An 18,650-nucleotide genomic window follows, 5' to 3' on the forward strand; every position below is an offset into this window, starting at 1 on the left:
ACATTGGCTAAGGATCGCCCACTGGCTGCGGAAATATTCTGCATGGTATCGGAACTAAAAGGGGTTGATAAGCGCAATACAAAGCTTTATAGCTTTAAAGCTTCTGCAACCCAATTGTCAACCTCACCAACGCGAGGCGAATCCTGTAACAAATATGAATGTATCATACACATATTTAGCAGGCGAGGCTCTGGCGTCCCCAAGTTCCTCATGGAACAAGGAGAGGGGGCGTTATGGCTACAACAACAACAACAACAGGGGGCGTTATGGCCTAGAAGGTTTAATGTGGTCATATAAATCGCGGTCACTCATCTCAGATCGCTATTTAAAATGAACGAAATCGCACTATAACCACGTCCACTTTTTCGATATGGAAAATTTCGAAAAACCGAAAAAGTTCGATAATTCATTACCAAAGACGGATAAAGCGATGAAACTTGGTAGGTGTGTTGACCTTATGACGCAGAATAGAAAATTAGTAAAATTTTGGACAATGGGCGTGGCACAGCCCACTTTTAAAAGAACGTAATTTAAAAATTTTGCAAGCTGTAATTTGGCAATCGTTGAAGATATCATGATGGAATTTGGCAGTAACGTTACTACTATTACTATATGCGTGCTAAATAAAAATGGGTAAAATCGGATAACGAACACGCACTTAAAACAAAAAATTTTTAAGTAAAATTTTAACAAAAAATTTAATATCTTTACAGTGTATAAGTAAATTATATCAACGTTAAACTCCAGTAATGATATGATGCAACAAAATACAAAAATAAAAGAAAATTTCAAAATGGGCGTGGCTCCGCCCTTTTTCATTTAATTTGTCTATAATACTTTTAATGCCATAAGTCGAACACAAATTACCAATCCTTGTGAAATTTGATAAGGGCATAGCTTCTATACCGGTAACTGTTTTCTGTGAAAATGGGTGAAATCGGTTGAAGCCACGCCCAGTTTTATACACAGTCGACCGTCTGTCCCTCCTCTTGGCCGTTAACACGATAACTTGAGCAAAAATCGATATATCTATACTAAACTTAGTTCACGTACTTATCTGAACTCACTTTTTTAAGCGTTAAAATAAAAGACGTCCGCTCGATTTAATAGTTCGATTTATTCTACATACCTATGCAATGGTATGCGACAGAGCTGCTACAACAACAACAACAACAGAGCTGCTACACTTTATCTTGGTATTAAAAATAGGCGAAATCCGACATGAAAAAGTTCTGCAGGGCGAAATCAAAAGCCCTTGCGATCATGGCAGGAATGCCGTTTGTGCTGTAGATATATAAATAAATTAATGGTACCCGACAGATTATGGTCTGGGTCACCCTGGTCCACATTTTGGTCGATATCGCGAAAACGTCTCCACATATACAACTAAGAGCCACTCCCTTTTAAAACCCTCATTAGTACCTTTAATTTGATACCCATATCGTACAAACACATTATAGAGTCCACCTTTATGGCGATATCTCGAAAAGGCGTCCACCCATAGAACTATGGCCCACTCCCTTCTAAAATACTCGTTAATACCTTGCATTTGATACCCATGTCATATAAACACATTCCAGGGTTACTCCTGGTTCATTTTGTCTCCAAAACTTATTGGGGGTTAAGATACTTGGCTTGGATATCATACGTGGTTCCAGGCTCTGGATCAGGGACTGGTATCAGTCTTAGACCGGCCATAGTGACGAATTGTCACACGTGATTGGTTGTCACGTCCTGCACGAGGTGCCCCTGCTTCTACTGATAATGGCGGATCTAGAGAGGACAACTCGATAAAACCCGCACCCCTGAATCATTGTGCCGAGCTCAGGGGAGGGAGGACCCTGTTAAGGGTCAAGATCGGTACTCAATGGTGACGAACCGGATTTTTAGGGACTTGATTTTGACTATGGATAGGAATTGATGACTTTGGGCTGGTAGGTGCAGTATTCTGCCACCTTAGTAGGTCGGGGTGAAACCCTATCGAAATGGCTGGTAGGCTAATGCTGCACCTGCCCACGTCCCGTTAAAACCGTGGCGGGCCTCAAGGTACGTTCCGGCTCCGTCGCCGTTAAGTTGGTGGTGTAGGTGCGGTTGAAGATTTTCCCGCTTTGCGTCCGGTCTGGCTCTGAACGCATTACTCATAAGGTAATGCGTCAACCCTCGCGTGGCCTCCCTGCGTAGCATAGATAACCACGGGACCGTTGAAGGGCGACTACACAATCGGCTCCGGATAGCGGCCTTGAGGGGGGACTTCTTAGAATGGACACGAAGACGAAGAAAAAGGAGGGTAGGAGTGACGGCGAAAGTCGTCATGGTGCGGGGGACGCGACAGGTGCGGAGAGTGCTCCGAAGCAGGTCGCCGCCAGCCGGGAAAGCTCCCGGCGGGTCAAAAGGGCTGATCAGACGGATCAGCGTAGGGGTTTGGTTTCAAACCCCGTAGGTACGGGTAGTTCGGTTAGTGGAGGGGTGTCGAAACCGACACCCAATGTAGGCCCATATGGGGCTGTGACAGGGAAAGGCAGAGGTCCGACGAATGCGACGGAGCAGCCCAGTACTAGTAAGGAAGCCCTGTCGCGAGGAGCTTTCCCAACGGGAGCCTTGGGGTCGAAGCCTGCCGGGAAAGGTAGGCGATCGACGCCGCGTAGGAAAGCTCTAGGTGATCGGCGCTTAGCTGAGAAGATCTTGGAGCGCTACGGCGGAAGGGATGCAGCTCAGATGTCTGAGAAGCATTCCCGGACGCTGGAGTGGGCCAGGAGCGTCGTAGCTTGCGACGACCACACACCGGTGTCGAACGATGCGGGTGAGCAGCAGGGTTTGGGGGCTATGAAGCGGCAAAGGTCGGATGAGCGGAATGCCTCAACGACAAAAAGGGCCCGAGGAGGTGGGGACGCAATTTCGTTTAGCGAAATCGCTAAACGTGCAGGCTCCATCACCCTCGGGGTCCTGGATAGGAGTAGGGAGGATGGTGCCATCTCCCGAGAGGAGTGGCCGTGGGTCGCCAGCGCCATATCAGCGGCCTATATGACCGCTGTTATGGAGAGCCCAGGTACGCGGCCATGCTTCGAATACTCGGGGTGGTATCATGGTTTTAGACTGATTACTTGTGCTGACGAGCGGTCGGCCTGTATCTTTAAGAAAATAATTTCTTTGGTAGGGGAGGTCTGGAGGGGGCCAGACTCGAGGCCGTGGAACGGAGGGATCTCCCCCTTCGACCGAGGGCTCGGGTGTGGTTGCCTGCCGGGCCATCTCAGCCGGAGAAAATACTCGAACTAATGCGTTACTGCAACCCGAACCTTCCGACGTATAACTGGAGGGTCCTCAGAGTAGAGGAGGCTGTTGGGCCACGTCGGCAAGTGCTGATTCTGCTAAACGCAGAGTCCACCGGTCCTCTCTCTGACACGAGGGGGGTTATCTCCTATGGCCTCGAGCGTGTGGTTCTTAAAATCTACCACGCCGATTCCAGGGGGGATGGTTCCTCTCCCACAGAGACTGTTCGGGAGGTGGAGGTGTCCGCAGGGGAGCCAGTACCCATGGTTGTGGATGCTGACTCCGCTAATTTGGACAGCGAAAGCACTGTTGACGTCCCGTCAATAGCGGGATCTGTCGTCAGTGCTAGTCGTCTGGCTGATAGGGCCGAGGAGGAACTCCTGGCCTCCGAGGGCGAATCATCGATGGCGGGATCCGTCATCAGTGTAAGTCGTCTGTTGGGGGAGGAGGAGGATCTCCTAGTCTCCGAGGGCGAAGCCGCCAAGGATGGGGTGCAGAAGAAGAAGAGTGGTGTTGATGGAAATCCGTCAAATCAATCTTCAGCATTCTAAGGCGGCTTCCGCAAACTTGTTGCTCTGTCTTGAGAAAGGCGGAGTGGATATTGTCCTTGTCCAGGAGCCGTGGCTGAGTAGTAACGGCGGAAAAATTTCTGGATTAAGGACGGGAAAATTCAACACCTTGGTGCATGGGGAGGCAGGTAGGCCTAGATCCTGTGTGCTTATTAAAAAGGAATTTAAAGCTTTTATTCTCTCTAATTTCAGCAATGCTGACGTAACCACGGTCTGCCTCGAGCGAGGCAGTAGCGAATTGTGGGTGGTCTCAGCGTATATGCCCCATGGGGACGTAACGGGACCACCGCATGTGATACTGGGCGAAATCACCGCTGAAGCAAGGCGGAGAGGTGTTGGCGTAATCATAGGTGCCGATGCTAATGCACACCATAGCATATGGGGGAGCTCGGATACGAACACCAGAGGTGAGTCTTTATTTACTTTTATTGTAGATGAGGGACTTTGTATATGTAATAGGGGGAATGACCCGACTTTTATTACTGCGGTAAGGGAGGAGGTCTTGGACCTTACCCTGGTTAGCAGAGAACTGGAAGATCGGATATCTGGATGGAGGGTTCTCAACGAGCACTCTTTCTCTGATCACCGATATATTCAGTTCTCGGTGAATGAAGAACGTCCCGGTAAAATATCTTTTAGGAACCCTAAAAGTACCAACTGGGACTTGTATTGTAGGAAGTTGGGAGAGCTATTGCCTGAGGCGCCTATCGCTGGTTCGGACCTGTCCGAATCTGAAATAGACGATCTGGTGGAAAACTTCACCTTGGCAGGCAATAGCGCCTTTCAACAGTCCTGCCCACTGAAAACTTACAGGGGGAAGGGCAAGCCGCCCTGGTGGTCTGATTCCCTTGACGACCTAAGAGCGTCCAGTAGGCGGCTCTTTAATAGAGCCAGGAGGAGTAGACTACCCTCGGACTGGGAGCTTTATAAGGTGAGTCTGGGGATTTATAAATATGAGATAAGGTTAGCCAAGCGGGATTCATGGCGAAGCTTCTGTGAAAACGTGGAGGGCTGCAATGAATCCGCGAGGCTTAGAAAAATACTCTCTAGGAATCCCGCCCCTCGGGGGTATCTGAGAGATGATGGTGGGGACTGGTCGATGAGTAGCGAGGAGTCCCTGAGACTTTTACTGGACAATCATTTTCCCGATGTCCCAGTTGCGCAGGGATCTTCGCTTGCGTGGTCGGCGGTTGCTGGCCATGCAGAAATGCCTGCCATCCCACTACGGGAAAGTCAAATATCCTGGGCTATAAATTCGTTCAAGCCCTATAAGTCACCCGGTCCGGATGGCATCATTCCTGCGCAACTTCAAAGGTCTTTAGGGATTTCCTGCCGCTGGTTGGCCATCATCTACACTAACTGCCTCAGGCTTAACTATATCCCTAGGTCGTGGCACACGGTTAGGGTCATCTTCATTCCGAAGGCCGGCAGGGGCTCTCATGTAACACCTAAGGATTTCAGGCCAATCAGTCTCTCGTCGTTTCTTCTTAAGACGCTTGAGCGGCTGATTGACCTGTACCTACGAGAAAGGATACCTGGGGGGTTACTGTCGGCTTCACAGCATGCGTACTGCAAAGGCAGATCGACGGAAACGGCTCTCCATTCGATTGTAAAGCAAATAGAGGGGTCTCTAGAACATAAAGAGTATGCTCTGGGTGCCTTTCTAGACATCGAGGGGGCTTTTAACAATGTTCTACCGGGGGCAATCGAAAGAGCTCTGGTGGGTTTAGGAGTCGAAGCGGCTCTGGTTGAATTTATTAGCAAACTTCTATGCGGCAGAATTGTCGCAGCGGAGTGGGGAGGAGCCATAATAAGGAGGAAGGTGTGCAGGGGCACGCCACAGGGAGGTGTCCTATCTCCTCTGCTCTGGGTTGTGGTAGTCAACGAGCTTCTTGTGGAGCTGGAAGCCAATGGCTGTCGGGTGGTTGCCTATGCAGATGACCTCGCTATCCTAGTCAGGGGCAAATTTCTGGGCACCCTGCGCGATGTTCTGCAGGGATACCTGGATACTGTGGCTAGGTGGGCTGAATCATGTGGAGTGGCGGTCAACCCGGGAAAAACAGAATTGGTTCTTTTTACAAGGAGATATAAGATACCCGACTTCAGAACTCCTTCGATTGGAGGGGTACCGTTGGTACTTACTGACAGGGTTAAATATTTGGGAATTGTTCTGGACAAGAAGCTGTCCTGGAGGCCCAATGTGGAAGATAGGGCCAGGAAGGCCGCGGTTGCCTTGTACTGCTGCAGGGGGGCTATCGGAAAGAGATGGGGGCTCTCGCCAGGAGTAGTACACTGGCTTTATGAGATGGTTGTCAAACCGATTCTGCTATATGGGGTGGTGGTCTGGTGGAAAGCACTGGGCACGGCCAGCACCTCCAAAATGCTAGTGTCAGTGCAACGGACGGCGCTTATCGGAATCAGTGGCGCTATGAGGACAACACCTACCTTGGCACTGAACGTCATGCTGAATATACATCCAGTAGATATTGCGGGAAAGGCAGCCGCGGCCCGGTCGTTGGTCAGGCTTCGTGATATGGGTTATATGCTTTCTGATTTCGGACACTCTAGCCTTCTTACTAGTTTCGACTTTATCCCGGACAGGACGGACTATTGCATGCCGGTGGCCGCTCCCTATACAACCTTCACCCCAGTCATTCCCCCGAGGGAGGAGTGGAGAAGAGGAATTATCTGGGGCATGGGACCGGTTAACTTGTTCACGGATGGGTCGAAGTTGGACGGAAAGGTTGGCGGGGGGGTCTTTTGTCAAGAGCTAAATGTAAGCCGCAAGTTTAAGTTGGCTGATCACTGCAGTGTATTCCAAGCGGAAGTTGCTGCGATTAAGGATGCGGTGGATGAAATGCTATCCAGCGCTACTACGGTTAGGGAATTTAACATCTACTCTGATAGCCAAGCGGCTATAAAGGCCTTGAGCTCAACTACAGTGCGATCGAGGGTGGTCTGGGAGTGCCTGACCACACTTGCGATTGCATCGAATTATTTTACAATTAAGATTATCTGGGTCCCGGGCCATAGTGATATTCCGGGTAACTGTCAAGCGGATCTCTTAGCCCGAATCGGTACAACTGAACCGGATGAAGATGGCTGTAGGGATTTCGGGATTCCGCTAGCCACCTGTGGATTGCTCTTCCATAGCTGGGCCTCGAGTCAGCTCAGCAAACGTTGGGCGGACACTACGTCTTGTAGGATATCAAGATCTTTCTGGCCGAAAGTGGATGGCAGGAGGTCTGCTGAAATAATTGGGTTCACTAAGGCTCACCTATCAATGGTCATTGGGGTTTTGACAGGGCACTGTCCCATGGGTATCCATGCGGTACGTCTCAATATATTGGAAACTCCATCCTGCTGCAGCTGTATGGAGGATGATGAGGTGGAATCACCAAATCACTTTATGCTTGACTGCCCAGCTTTTGCCAGAACTAGGCGAAAGTATTTTGGTCGTGACTCACTTGGATCTCCCGAGGAGCTATCCAAGGTTGAGATCGGGATCATTCGGAACTTTATCGTTGCTACCCAACGATTCTCTAAGTAGTTATATCTACGTCACCGTTAGTTTAGTTTATTATATGTGGTATCACAACGGACCGTCATGTTGTCCAAGTGAGCTTCCTCTCATCAGGGAAGCTACCACCCAACCTGACCTGACCTGACTCTCAGCTGAGTATGTAATGTTCGGTTACACCCGAACTTAGCCTTCGTTACTTGTTTTTCTTTTTAGTTCCCTTAGGGCTTTAAGGTTATTTTTTGTATTTTTAGACGACCTTTCTAAAAACAAGTGAAAAAGAGCCTTAGGTGAACGATTAAAATATTCTACAAATTATTCACCGTCAAATTTTACTAAAAATACCCCAACTGAGTTTTTACCCCCGCGGGTTAGGGGGTCAGAACATACCCGCGGTAGCTATGCCCGTCGTAAGAGGCGTCTAAAATACCAGATTCAAGGGGCTGTGTAGCGCAACCCTTTCAGGTTGCCAGCGCATTATATAGCTTCTCCAAACCCAATTGTCAACCTCACCTATCCGTGGCGAATCCTGTTTCCCTAACAGACGAGGCTTTGCCGACCCCAAGCTCCTCATGGAACTTGGGGGTGGGGAGGGAGGGATGGCCTGAAGGTTTAATGTGGCCATATAAATCGTTCCCGAGATAGTCGGGCTAGCACCTTAATGGAGCTGTGTTACCGCAGCGTGCCGGATCTGTATCCGGCAAAGGACCATCACATCGATAACACTCCCCAAAACCTTCGGGGAGTAACCTTATCGCTACAACAACAACAACTGAGTTTTTTGATCCCATATGTATTTTAACCTTTTTTTACTTATTCAAAAATCATTGCAGAAAAATATTGCAAAATAAACTAAATTATTGCAGGAAATATGACCAAAGAATGCAAGCGATTTTACGGTATGGGTTTCGGTCTTTCGTTCTGAGTTGGGATCTTGCGCGCCCCCAAAATTGCCTTGCACAGTGTTACTAATCTTATCACACGGGAGTTTTCAATACTTACCTCTTAAGACGTCTGGCCAAACGTATGTCTGCATCGGTATCTACAAACACTTTCATATCTAACAGTTTAAGTACTTCTAAACTGTGAAATGCTAAAATACCCTCGAATATTATAACATTTGCACCATACATGGTTTTCTAAAATAAAAAAAAAATAATGAAATTATATTAGAAACAAACAAATTAATTTGTTTTGACCTACAGTCTTTGATTCACGTGAATGTGTTACAAAATTGTAGATGGGCACCTCCACAACACGGCCCTCCTTCAGCTTTGTCAACACCTCAACCAATAATTCAATATCGAATGCATCTGGATGATCAAAATTGTATTCATTCAATAATGCCTGTTGATGTTGTTTCTCTGATAATATCTAAAATTTAATTACATAATATAAAATTACTGGTTAAAAAAAATACATTAATTCAAAATTAGACAAAGTGAATTTACCTTGTAAAAACAGTCCATAGAGAGAAGTGTTACCCATGGTACACTCAAGCTCTCGATAATTTTTTGTGCAACTGTTGTTTTGCCCGATGCGCTACCCCCACAAACGCCTGTGTTGTAAAGAAATAAATCACTAATCTACTGTTTAATATTACTTTAAAACAAGTGAAGGTGTTTAAGTTCGGGTGTAACCGAATATTATATACTCAGCGTGAGCTTCAATTGTACATTTCATTTCAGATAAATTACTTTTCTACATAACACGTGGCACAGCCCGTTAAAAAAAATCTCTCCCCATTTCCTCTTACAATAAACTTGATAAGTGAAATATCATTGATTCAAAACTATTTTTTGCTAAGTTATAGCTTATTGTTCTAGTCTACGACCTTTTTAAATTTGTTTTATATAAAAGTGGGCGTGGTCTTTAACCGATCCCGTCCATTTTTACTAGAAATATTTCCTACCATAGGGAAAATTTGTGTACCAAATTTTATTACGATCCGTTAATTTTTCTTCGAGTTATGGCTCCCGAAACATAGAAAATGGCTTAGTCATAAAAGGGGCGGTGCCACACCCATTTTCAAAAATTTTAGTGTTTTCCAATTTAATGTTATAATTCAATCTAGAAAGTAAAATTCTATTGATACAAAGCTTTTTTTTGCTAACATATAGCTTATTATTTTCGTTTACGACCCTCTTAGAAATCTTTTATATACAAGTGAGCGTGGTCTTTAACCGATCCCGTCCATTTTTACTAGAAATATTTTCTGCTATAAGGAAAATATGTGTACCAAATTTTATTACGATCCGTTAATTTTTCTTCGAGTTATGGCTCCCGAAACATAGAAAATTGCTTAGTCATAAAAGTGCCACACCCATTTTCAAAAAAAAAAAAAAATCTATTGATACAAAGCTTTTTTTCGCTAACATATAGCTTATTTGATTCGTCCGCGACCCTTTTAAAATGTTTTATATAAAAGTGGGCGTGGTCCTTAACCGATTTCGTTAATTTTTCGTCAAAGCATTCCTTATAGTAAAGGCATTCTCTCTGCCGAATTTTGTTACGATAGGTTTAACGATTTTTGATTTATGATTAATAATATTTGTATAATTGATTTTATCACAACTGGGCGATGCCACGCCCATCTAAAAAATTTTTTCCATTTTTTTTAGGTGTATTATTTACTAAATAATCAGTTTTTTTTTGTTTTCCGAAATTTTATATATATAAAAAGTGGGCGTGGTTATCATCCGATTCCGCTCATTTTCAAACCCAATCTATTCTGGGTCCAGATAAGCACGTGTACCAAATTTGGTGATAATATCTCAATATTTACTTAAGTTATCGTGTTAACGGTCAGACGGACAGACGGACGGACGGACATGGCTCAATCAAATTTTTTTTCGATACTGATGATTTTGATATATGGAAGTATATATCTATCTCGATTCCTTTATACCTGTACAACCAACCGTTATCCAATCAAAGTTAATATACTCTGTGTGCAAAGCACGCTGAGTATAAATATAGGTACAAATCAAACAACAAAAGTTCCTCGTAGACTCCCAAATATGAAGTGCGATACATCCAAAATAATATTACTTTTGAAATATTACTTACCTATTACAAACGGTTCAACTTGTTGACCGGCACAATTATACCATGGCGGACGTCCAGCTGTATAAATGGTACGATTATTGGCTCTTATGATACATTCAGCCGGATTGGCAGTGGTCGTTTGACTATTAACGGAGGTCGTGCGTTGACGGCGGTTTGGGCGTGTTGGCGTGGTTGTGCGAGCTGGCGACTCCAAGGAGTTCGATGAGATAATACGTCCGGGCACAGTGGTAGGCGAGGCAGGGCAACAATAATCGCCATTACCAATGTCTACATATAGATTTGGGTCAATGTAGAGTTGTTCTGTTAGATCCGAACGATCATCACTTGAAATGTGAGAGACAAAAACTTAAGTTAGGCACGAGGATTTTAAAAATAAGTATTAAGTATTTATATTTTGCATAAGACATTCTTTACTTAAATGCAATAGATACATAGATAATCATACGAGTGAAAATTAAGCCAGAAAGGCAGATTACCAACACCGAAACTTGTGAAAATGTGTGATTTCGAAGGAATGATGTAAGTTAATGATGAAATAGTTTTCAAATGGAAAAACGATTGTTTTGTAATTTTGGGTATAATTAAAAATTCGACCAGAACATCTACTCGATCACGGGGAAAAAATGGCCAAGAAGGTCGCAGTCGTTCCCTAGATGGTCGGGCTTGGTACCGGAACGTACCGGACCTGCATCCGGCAAAGGACCATCAACATCGATAACACTCCCCAAGGCCTTCGGGGAGTGTCGTTATCGCTACAACAACAACAACTTTCTGGGTTAACCCTCGTCCTCCTTCTCTGAATAATTAAAAACTTTCAAAAAAAAAAAGAAAACAATTTGTGTTGTTATATCGGCCTACTGATTTGTCTTACTTTCAAAAAAATTAAAAAAAACTGCTCTGAGTAGGATAGGTTTGAGCTCCTCAGAAAACAAGTTCTGTAGAATTATGAAAAAAAATTAAAAGAAAAACTGTTTTGAGTAGCTTTTCTAATGTTCTGAGAAGGAGCAACGAAGTTCTGTAAGATAACGCTTTTTCAAAAAAAAAGAAAAATTTAAAAAATCTTTGGAAAGGGTAAAAAAATTTTAATTACAAGAAATTGCAAAATAATTTTTTCAAAAAAAATTTAAAACGCTTTGATTTCTTTTCTTTAAGAAAAAATTATTTGCAAAACTACAATACATATTTCCAAAGGTTCGAAAAATAAAAAAATATTTAGAAAAAAACTATTATAGGTAGGTTCCATGAAAAGGAGAAAAAAAGGTCTGAAAAATTAGACATCTACAAAACAACGCTTTTTATTCACATTTTTTTTTTTCAAATATGTACATATATAAATCGAATATTTAAAAATTTCAAAACAACAAAATAGAAAAACGTTGTTAGTTTAAGTGTTCTTAAGTAATAGTTCTGCAAATTGCGCCGAATATTTAGGCTTTTCCAAAAAGTTTAAATCTATAAAAAAAATTCTTAGTACCTAACCTAAACCCTAATAAGTACCCTAAAAGTACCTATCTTAAAATGCTTCAAAAGGTGCAACGGCGTTCGGAGCTCTTCATTACCGGGGCTCTCGGCCCCACTCCGTCTGAAGCACTCAACAAAATGCTATACTTTCCACCTCTTGACCTGGTGGCGAAGGAAATAGCGGTAATGGCCGCTCTACGTATAAAGGAAACAGGTCTCTGGTCAAATGGATGTAGTGGACACGCAACATTCCTGGGCACGTACGCCCCAGTCCCAATACCGGTACGCACTGACTACTGCACGTCAAAGAACGTTTTCGTTAAAAACTATAGTATATATATACCATCGCGACAAGACTGGAATACCAGACAACATACGGTACCGGGTGCCATCAACATATTCACGGATGGTTCTAAGCTTGACGGGAAGGTGGGAGTAGGCCTCTTTTCACCGATCTGGGTCTAGAGGTTTTTTTTTCGCCTACCAGATCACTGTAGTGTTTACCGAGCGGAAATGCTGGCAATACACAGGGCTGTGAATCGTCTCGGGTCTATGCCTAAGGATGGTAAACAGGTGTTTATTTTCTCAGACAGCCAGGCCGCATTAAAAGCCCTGGACTCATTCGTCGACAACGCAAAGTCGGTCACTGAATGCCGCAGATCTCTTAACGAGATGGCTCAGCACTTCAGTATCAGCCTTATATGGGTACCTGGGCACAGGGATATTGAAGGCAACTGCAGAGCAGACGAGCTGGCCGGAAGAGGCACCACCGACCATATCCTTCCTGGAAATGATTCGGTAGGTATACCCATGGCCACTTTCAGGCTTCGTGTGAACACAAGCACTATAAGAATTGCAGATGGACTATGGTCAGCCATATCATCGTGTGAAACATCCAGGCTAACCTGGCCCTCATATGACAAGGGGCGCACAAGCGCGCTTCTGATTTTAAACAAATCAGTTCTATCGTCCCTGATAAGGGTTCTAACAGGGCATTGTTTAATAGGCACGCATGGTGCTAGAATGGGGGTAACGACCTTCGACTATTGTCGCAGCTGCAGATGTACAGAAGAGGAGGAGAGTGTCCAGCACCTTCTCTGTCATTGTCCAGCGCTTAGTAGGCGTAGGTTAGCCATCCTTGGTAAACCTTTTCTACATGACCTTGCTGAGGTCTCTAGCTATGAAGTCAAGGCTCTAGCAAAATATATAAATTCCACGAAGTGGTTTGACCCGCTTTAGGCAGGGCAGGGGTCCTCTTTGAGACCGTATAGGGTATTACAATGGGCCCATTGGTGGCCTAAGTAGTGAGCTGTTACCATAGTGTCCAGCTCTGCCCTCGCAACCTAACCTAAACCCAATAAACCGGTCGTTATCTTAGAATCCTATCCTTTGATGTAATCCTACATAAATTTGCTATTTATGATCAGTTCATCGAAATTTTCTGAACGTAGAACAAAGAACTTTTGTTCTGTGGATATTGATGCATTTTCGATACATAAATTTATGCGATGACTTATTGTTGCCGGTTTGTTTTCCCTTACATATGTACGTAGGCGCTACGTGAAAATAAACATGTGCTGCTTTGCCGGTATTTTGGACATCGCACATTTATTTTTAGAAATGCCCCCAATAGATGATCGCCTCTTCGGTCCGTGATCGCAACGAGAATGAGCGGAAAAAACGTGGCAAATGGGAAGCGGCATTTTATGAACAAAAAACACGTGCATACTATGTATGTATGTTCTTATATGATTCATTAGTACTTATAAAAGGTTACTAAATGTTACTTTTACTATGCATTTAGCAGCTGATAGACGGGGAAAGAAAGGTATAGGTTTATGTACATACATATGTACATATATATCACATGCAAGGCTATTTTATTTCACAATTATCTTTTCAATTTAAATCGTTTCAATACGTTGTGCATGTAATCTATTGAAATATGGGATGTTCCATCGTCACGGGCGGGACAATTGTACGCACTATTCGATCTTTGTTGAAGCATTCTGATAATAAAACCGGCTGGAGATTAAGGTTCTAATTGAGAGGTTGAGACAATTAACAGCTGAATTCAGTAAGCCGTCTCTAGTCACTGTTAGAGACTATTTGGGGTGAAAATCACTTTTGAGACAATTTGCCATTCTGTAAGCTGTCTCGCGTCTCCAGCCTCACAAAAGCAATCACTAATTTGTGAGCTGGGCCGGGGCAGATCACAAACGTGAAAATTTCAGAAAAAGTATGAAAATTATTTGCGAAAAACGCTTTAAATATATTTTTTTTATTCCTCAAATTAAAATAAGCATAGAAAAAATTAAAAAAAGGAAATTTTTAAAAAAACATCGAACTCTATGTGGCGCCGCTGAGATTCGAACCTACACACTTTGGGATTTTCTATAAAAATTGTGAACGTCGTCTGAGCAAGCTCAGCCACAACACTACCTAACGTTATGTTGACAAAATGCAATGCTATATTATTTGTTCAATGTATGAGTAAATTGTCATTTTGGTGAATTTCGTTGATATGGTGAATTGTTTTTGTGACTTTCGTTTACTGAATACCGAAATCATCTCAAGTCACAAAAATTGTTTCTAAAGAGAAATCTCAAATTTAGAGACTTGAGATGAGACTGAATTACAGAATTCAGCCGTAAGACTCAGTCAGTACTGTTAGGTATGCCTGTCGTAAGAGGCGAGTAAAATACCATATTCAAGGGGTTGCCAGCGCAATATATAGCTTCTCCAAATCCAATTGTCAACCTCACCTATCCGCGGCGAATCCTGTTTCACTAACAGATGAGGCTCTGGCGACCCCAAGCTCCTCATGAAACTTGGGGGTGGAGAGGGAGGGATGGCCTGAAGGTTTAAAGTGGCCACACAAATCGTTCCCGAGATGGTCGGGCTAGTACCTTAATGGTGCTGTGTTACCGGAGTGTACCGGATCTGTATCCGGCAAAGGACTATCACATCGATAACACTCCCCAAAGCCTGCGGGGAGTAACCTTATCGCTACAACAACAACATGTAAAAAAACCTACATTATCTTAGCAATTTATAAGTTTTATCATTGTCACGCTATCCGTTAGTGATCTCATATGTATGTATATTATAAAAGCACTGCGAATATATGAAAGTTTCTTAATTTGTTTAAATACTTTAAGATAAACGAATATCTAGGGACTCAAATGCCGCAAAAATAAAAATTTTTTTTTTTTTGTGATATTATTGCTATAATAAACAAGTAAGGAAAGGCTAAGTTCGGATGTAACCGAACATTACATACTCAGCTGAGCGCTTTAGAGACAAAATAAGGGAAAATCACCATGTAGGAAAATGAACCTAGGGTAACCCTGGAATGTGTTTGTATGACATGGGTATCAAATGAAAGGTGTAATTGAGTATTTTAAAAGGGAGTGGGCCTTAGTGATGGACCAGGGGTGGCTCTATAATGTGTTTGTACGATATGGGTATCAAATGAAACGTGTTAAAATAAATAAATGTAAGGCGCGATAACCTCCGAAGAGATCTAAGGCCGAGCTTCTCTTCCAATTTGCGTCGTGCTCCTCCTGCTTTTCCCTACAAATTGACCGGACGGGACCTACATGTTTTATGCCGACTCCGAGCGGCATCTGCAAGGCAGATGAGTTTTCACTGAGAGCTTTTCATGGCAGACATACACCCGAAGCACTTGCCAAACACTGCCGAGGGGCGACCCCACTTAGAAAAATTTTATTCTAATTGGAAAACCTTATTTCTAAAATTTTGATGTTGCTTCGCCCGAGGTGTGAACCCAGGGCATACGGTGTGGTAGGCGGAGCACGCTGCCATCACACCACGGTGAACGCCAATGAAAGGTGTTAATGAGTATTTTAAAAGGGAGTAGCCCTAAGTTGTATATGTGAGGCGTTTTCGAGATATCGACCAAAATGTGGACCAGGGTGGCCCAGAACATCATCTGTCGGGTACCGCCAATTTATTTATATATGTAATACCACTAACAGTATTCCTGCCAAGATTCCAAGTGCTTTTGATTTCGCCCTGCAGACCTTTTTCATTTTCTTCTACTTAATATGGTAGGTATCAAACCCATTTTACAAAGTTTTTTCTAAAGTTATATTTTGCGTCAATAAACCCATCCAATTACCATGTTTCATCCCTTTTTCCTATATGGTATAGAATTATGGCATTTTTTCATTTTTCGTAATTTTCGATATCGAAAAAGTGGGCGTGGTTATAGTCGGATTTCGGCCATTTTTTATACCAAGATAAAGTGAGTTCAGATAAGTACGCGGACTAAGTTTAGTAAAGATATATCGGTTTTTGCTCAAGTTATCGTGTTTACGGCCGAGCGGAAGGACAGACGGGCCCATTTTCACAGAAAACAGTTACCGGCAGAAAAGATATGCCCTTACCAAATTTCACAAGAAATTGTAAATTTTTGTTCGACTTATGGCATTAAAAGTATCCTAGACAAATTAAATGAAAAAGGGCGGAGCCACGCCCATTTAGAAATTTTCTTTTATTTTTGTATTTTGTTGCACCATATCATTACTGGAGTTGAATGTTGACATAATTTACTTATATACTGCAAAGATATTAAATTTTTTGTTAACATTTGACTTTAAAAAAATTTGTTTTTTAAGTGGGCGTGTTCGTCATCCGATTTTGCCAATTTTTATTAAACACACATATAGTAATAGGAGTAACGTTCCTGCAAAATTTCATCGTGATATCTTCAACGACTGCCAAATTACAGCTTGCAAAACTTTTAAATTACCTTCTTTTAAAAGTGGGCGGTGCCACGCCCATTGTCCAAAATTTTACTAATTTTCTATTTTGCGTCATAAGGTGAACGCACCTACCAAGTCGTCGCTTTATCCGTCTTTGGTAATGAATTATCGCACTTTTCGGTTTTTCGAAATTTTCGATATCGAAAAATTGGGCGTGGTTGTTGTCCGATTTCATTCATTTTAAATAGCGATATGAGATGAGCGCCCAGGAACGTACATACTAAATTTCATCAAGATACCTCAAAATTTACTCAAGTTATCGTGTTTACGGACCGACGGACGGACGGACGGACATGGCTAAGTGAATTTCGTTTTTCGCCCAGATAATTTTGATATATAGAAGTCTATATCTATCTCGATTAGTTTATACTGTTACGGATTACCGTTATGCGAACAAAATTAATATACTCTGTGAGCTCTGATCAGCTGAGTATAAAAATATAAGTGTCGCGGGTGGGACATGTTCGAATTAAAAGCATTTAATAAACTTTTTTATAGTAAATGAATTATTCTAAATGTTCAAAATATAGTTCCCGTCATGGAATCATTTCATGGACAAAATAAATTTGAGTTTTGGGAAATTTTAATAATTTGCACACTCTAAATCTTTGACTTTATGTGAGACATACTCCATTCCTCAATAATAACTTATTAACTTCGAAGAAGTCAAAACTAAATTGTTGGATATATTTGAAACGAGTTTCTAACATTGTATACAAATTTGAAATAAAAGAACGACTTGCAAAATTTAGAATAACAACTTTAAACTTTTTTATGTCACGGGTGGGACAGAGCTAATACTGCAATATAAATCGATTAATAAGATTACAGGGTTTATATAATTTGGTTTGGATCAGCTTCGTTAATTAAAGATGAGCTACGGTAGTTATTTTTCTTAATAATCACTCCTTTGCTCCTTTTCCAAAACCATTTCAACCTAATTAAAATCGGTAAATCAGCACTTTACTTCAAGAGTAAATAAAGGCATTTAAAATAAATAACTCCAATATTCAATAATGCAAAATGGTCTTTATTAGACTACTTTGAAAGTACTTCACAATAACACTTATACTTCACAAAATCTAACTCATTACTGACTACTCAGCTTTCGCTGCTTTTATACTATCTGTTGCCTCGTTCGCCCATTTCTCCCAAGGACTAGTAATTTCGTGAAATTCATGTTTGGTTAGCAGCCATCTACGTACATGTGTATTTGTAGTTTATAGTCTCTCGCATAGCCTTATGCGTGTGTATATGTGAGTACTACTTCGGCTGATGGTGAGTATCTCTCTGCTGCCTTGTATGTACATGTGTAAATGATGATTAATGTGTTTATGTAACTTGCTTTAATGTTGTTGTGCATTTATTTAATAACCTTAGAGACGTGAGTATCAATTAGTGATGCTAATATTCGTCATAATGGTTTTGGGTTCACTAAAAGAAATGGCGCTAGTAAAATCAACAAATCTGTTCTGTTGTTCTTGACTTATCGGAGATTCGGTGAAATTGATGGAATTATGATTAATTCGGCCGAGTTCATTGTCAAGCGAACATTTTAGTTTACTCATTTCAACAGAAGAGAAATTATCGCTCTTAAGTTAACAAAATTCTGCAAAATTGACAGATTCCTAATCAATCTAACTGATTTTTCTGTTAAGACAACTGATCTTACAGCGAACAACAGTCAATGCATGAGCACATTTCAAAGAGAATTTTACGCTCGCTGCGCTCTCTAATTTGTACTTATGACGATGGTGCCACTTGTTTAAAAAAACACACTAATTCGGAAAACAACAAAAAACTAGTTTTTCAGTTATCAATGCAAAACAAAAAACCCTTTTTTGAATTTAATGTGCATAACACGGCAAAAAATTATGCGATACCGGGACACCTATTTATCGGATAAAATTTTGCAACTTCTCCTCCAAGCGAAATGCAAAATTGCGCCCTCTTGTTGCAATAGTTTTGTTTGAA

At 42.2% G+C, this 18,650-nt stretch overlaps 1 protein-coding gene across 4 annotated transcripts in view; it reads right to left on the reverse strand.

The window, feature by feature from the left end:
* The window catches only part of l(2)k01209 (lethal (2) k01209), a 51,207-nt gene that overhangs the window by 12,513 nt on the left and 20,044 nt on the right, over positions 1 to 18,650 (reverse strand). For all 4 annotated transcript variants that reach the window (XM_067774923.1, XM_067774921.1, XM_067774920.1 and 1 more), the window contains 4 exons: positions 10,426 to 10,748; positions 8,808 to 8,914; positions 8,560 to 8,730; positions 8,359 to 8,495 (listed from right to left, as the gene is read on the reverse strand). In XM_067774923.1, the coding sequence (XP_067631024.1) occupies positions 8,359 to 8,495; positions 8,560 to 8,730; positions 8,808 to 8,914; positions 10,426 to 10,748 (738 nt within the window). The remainder of the gene's footprint in view (positions 1 to 8,358; positions 8,496 to 8,559; positions 8,731 to 8,807; positions 8,915 to 10,425; positions 10,749 to 18,650) is intronic.

The sequence above is a fragment of the Eurosta solidaginis genome, chromosome 3 (assembly GCF_040869045.1).
Source record: "Eurosta solidaginis isolate ZX-2024a chromosome 3, ASM4086904v1, whole genome shotgun sequence".
NCBI lineage: Eukaryota > Metazoa > Arthropoda > Insecta > Diptera > Tephritidae > Eurosta > Eurosta solidaginis.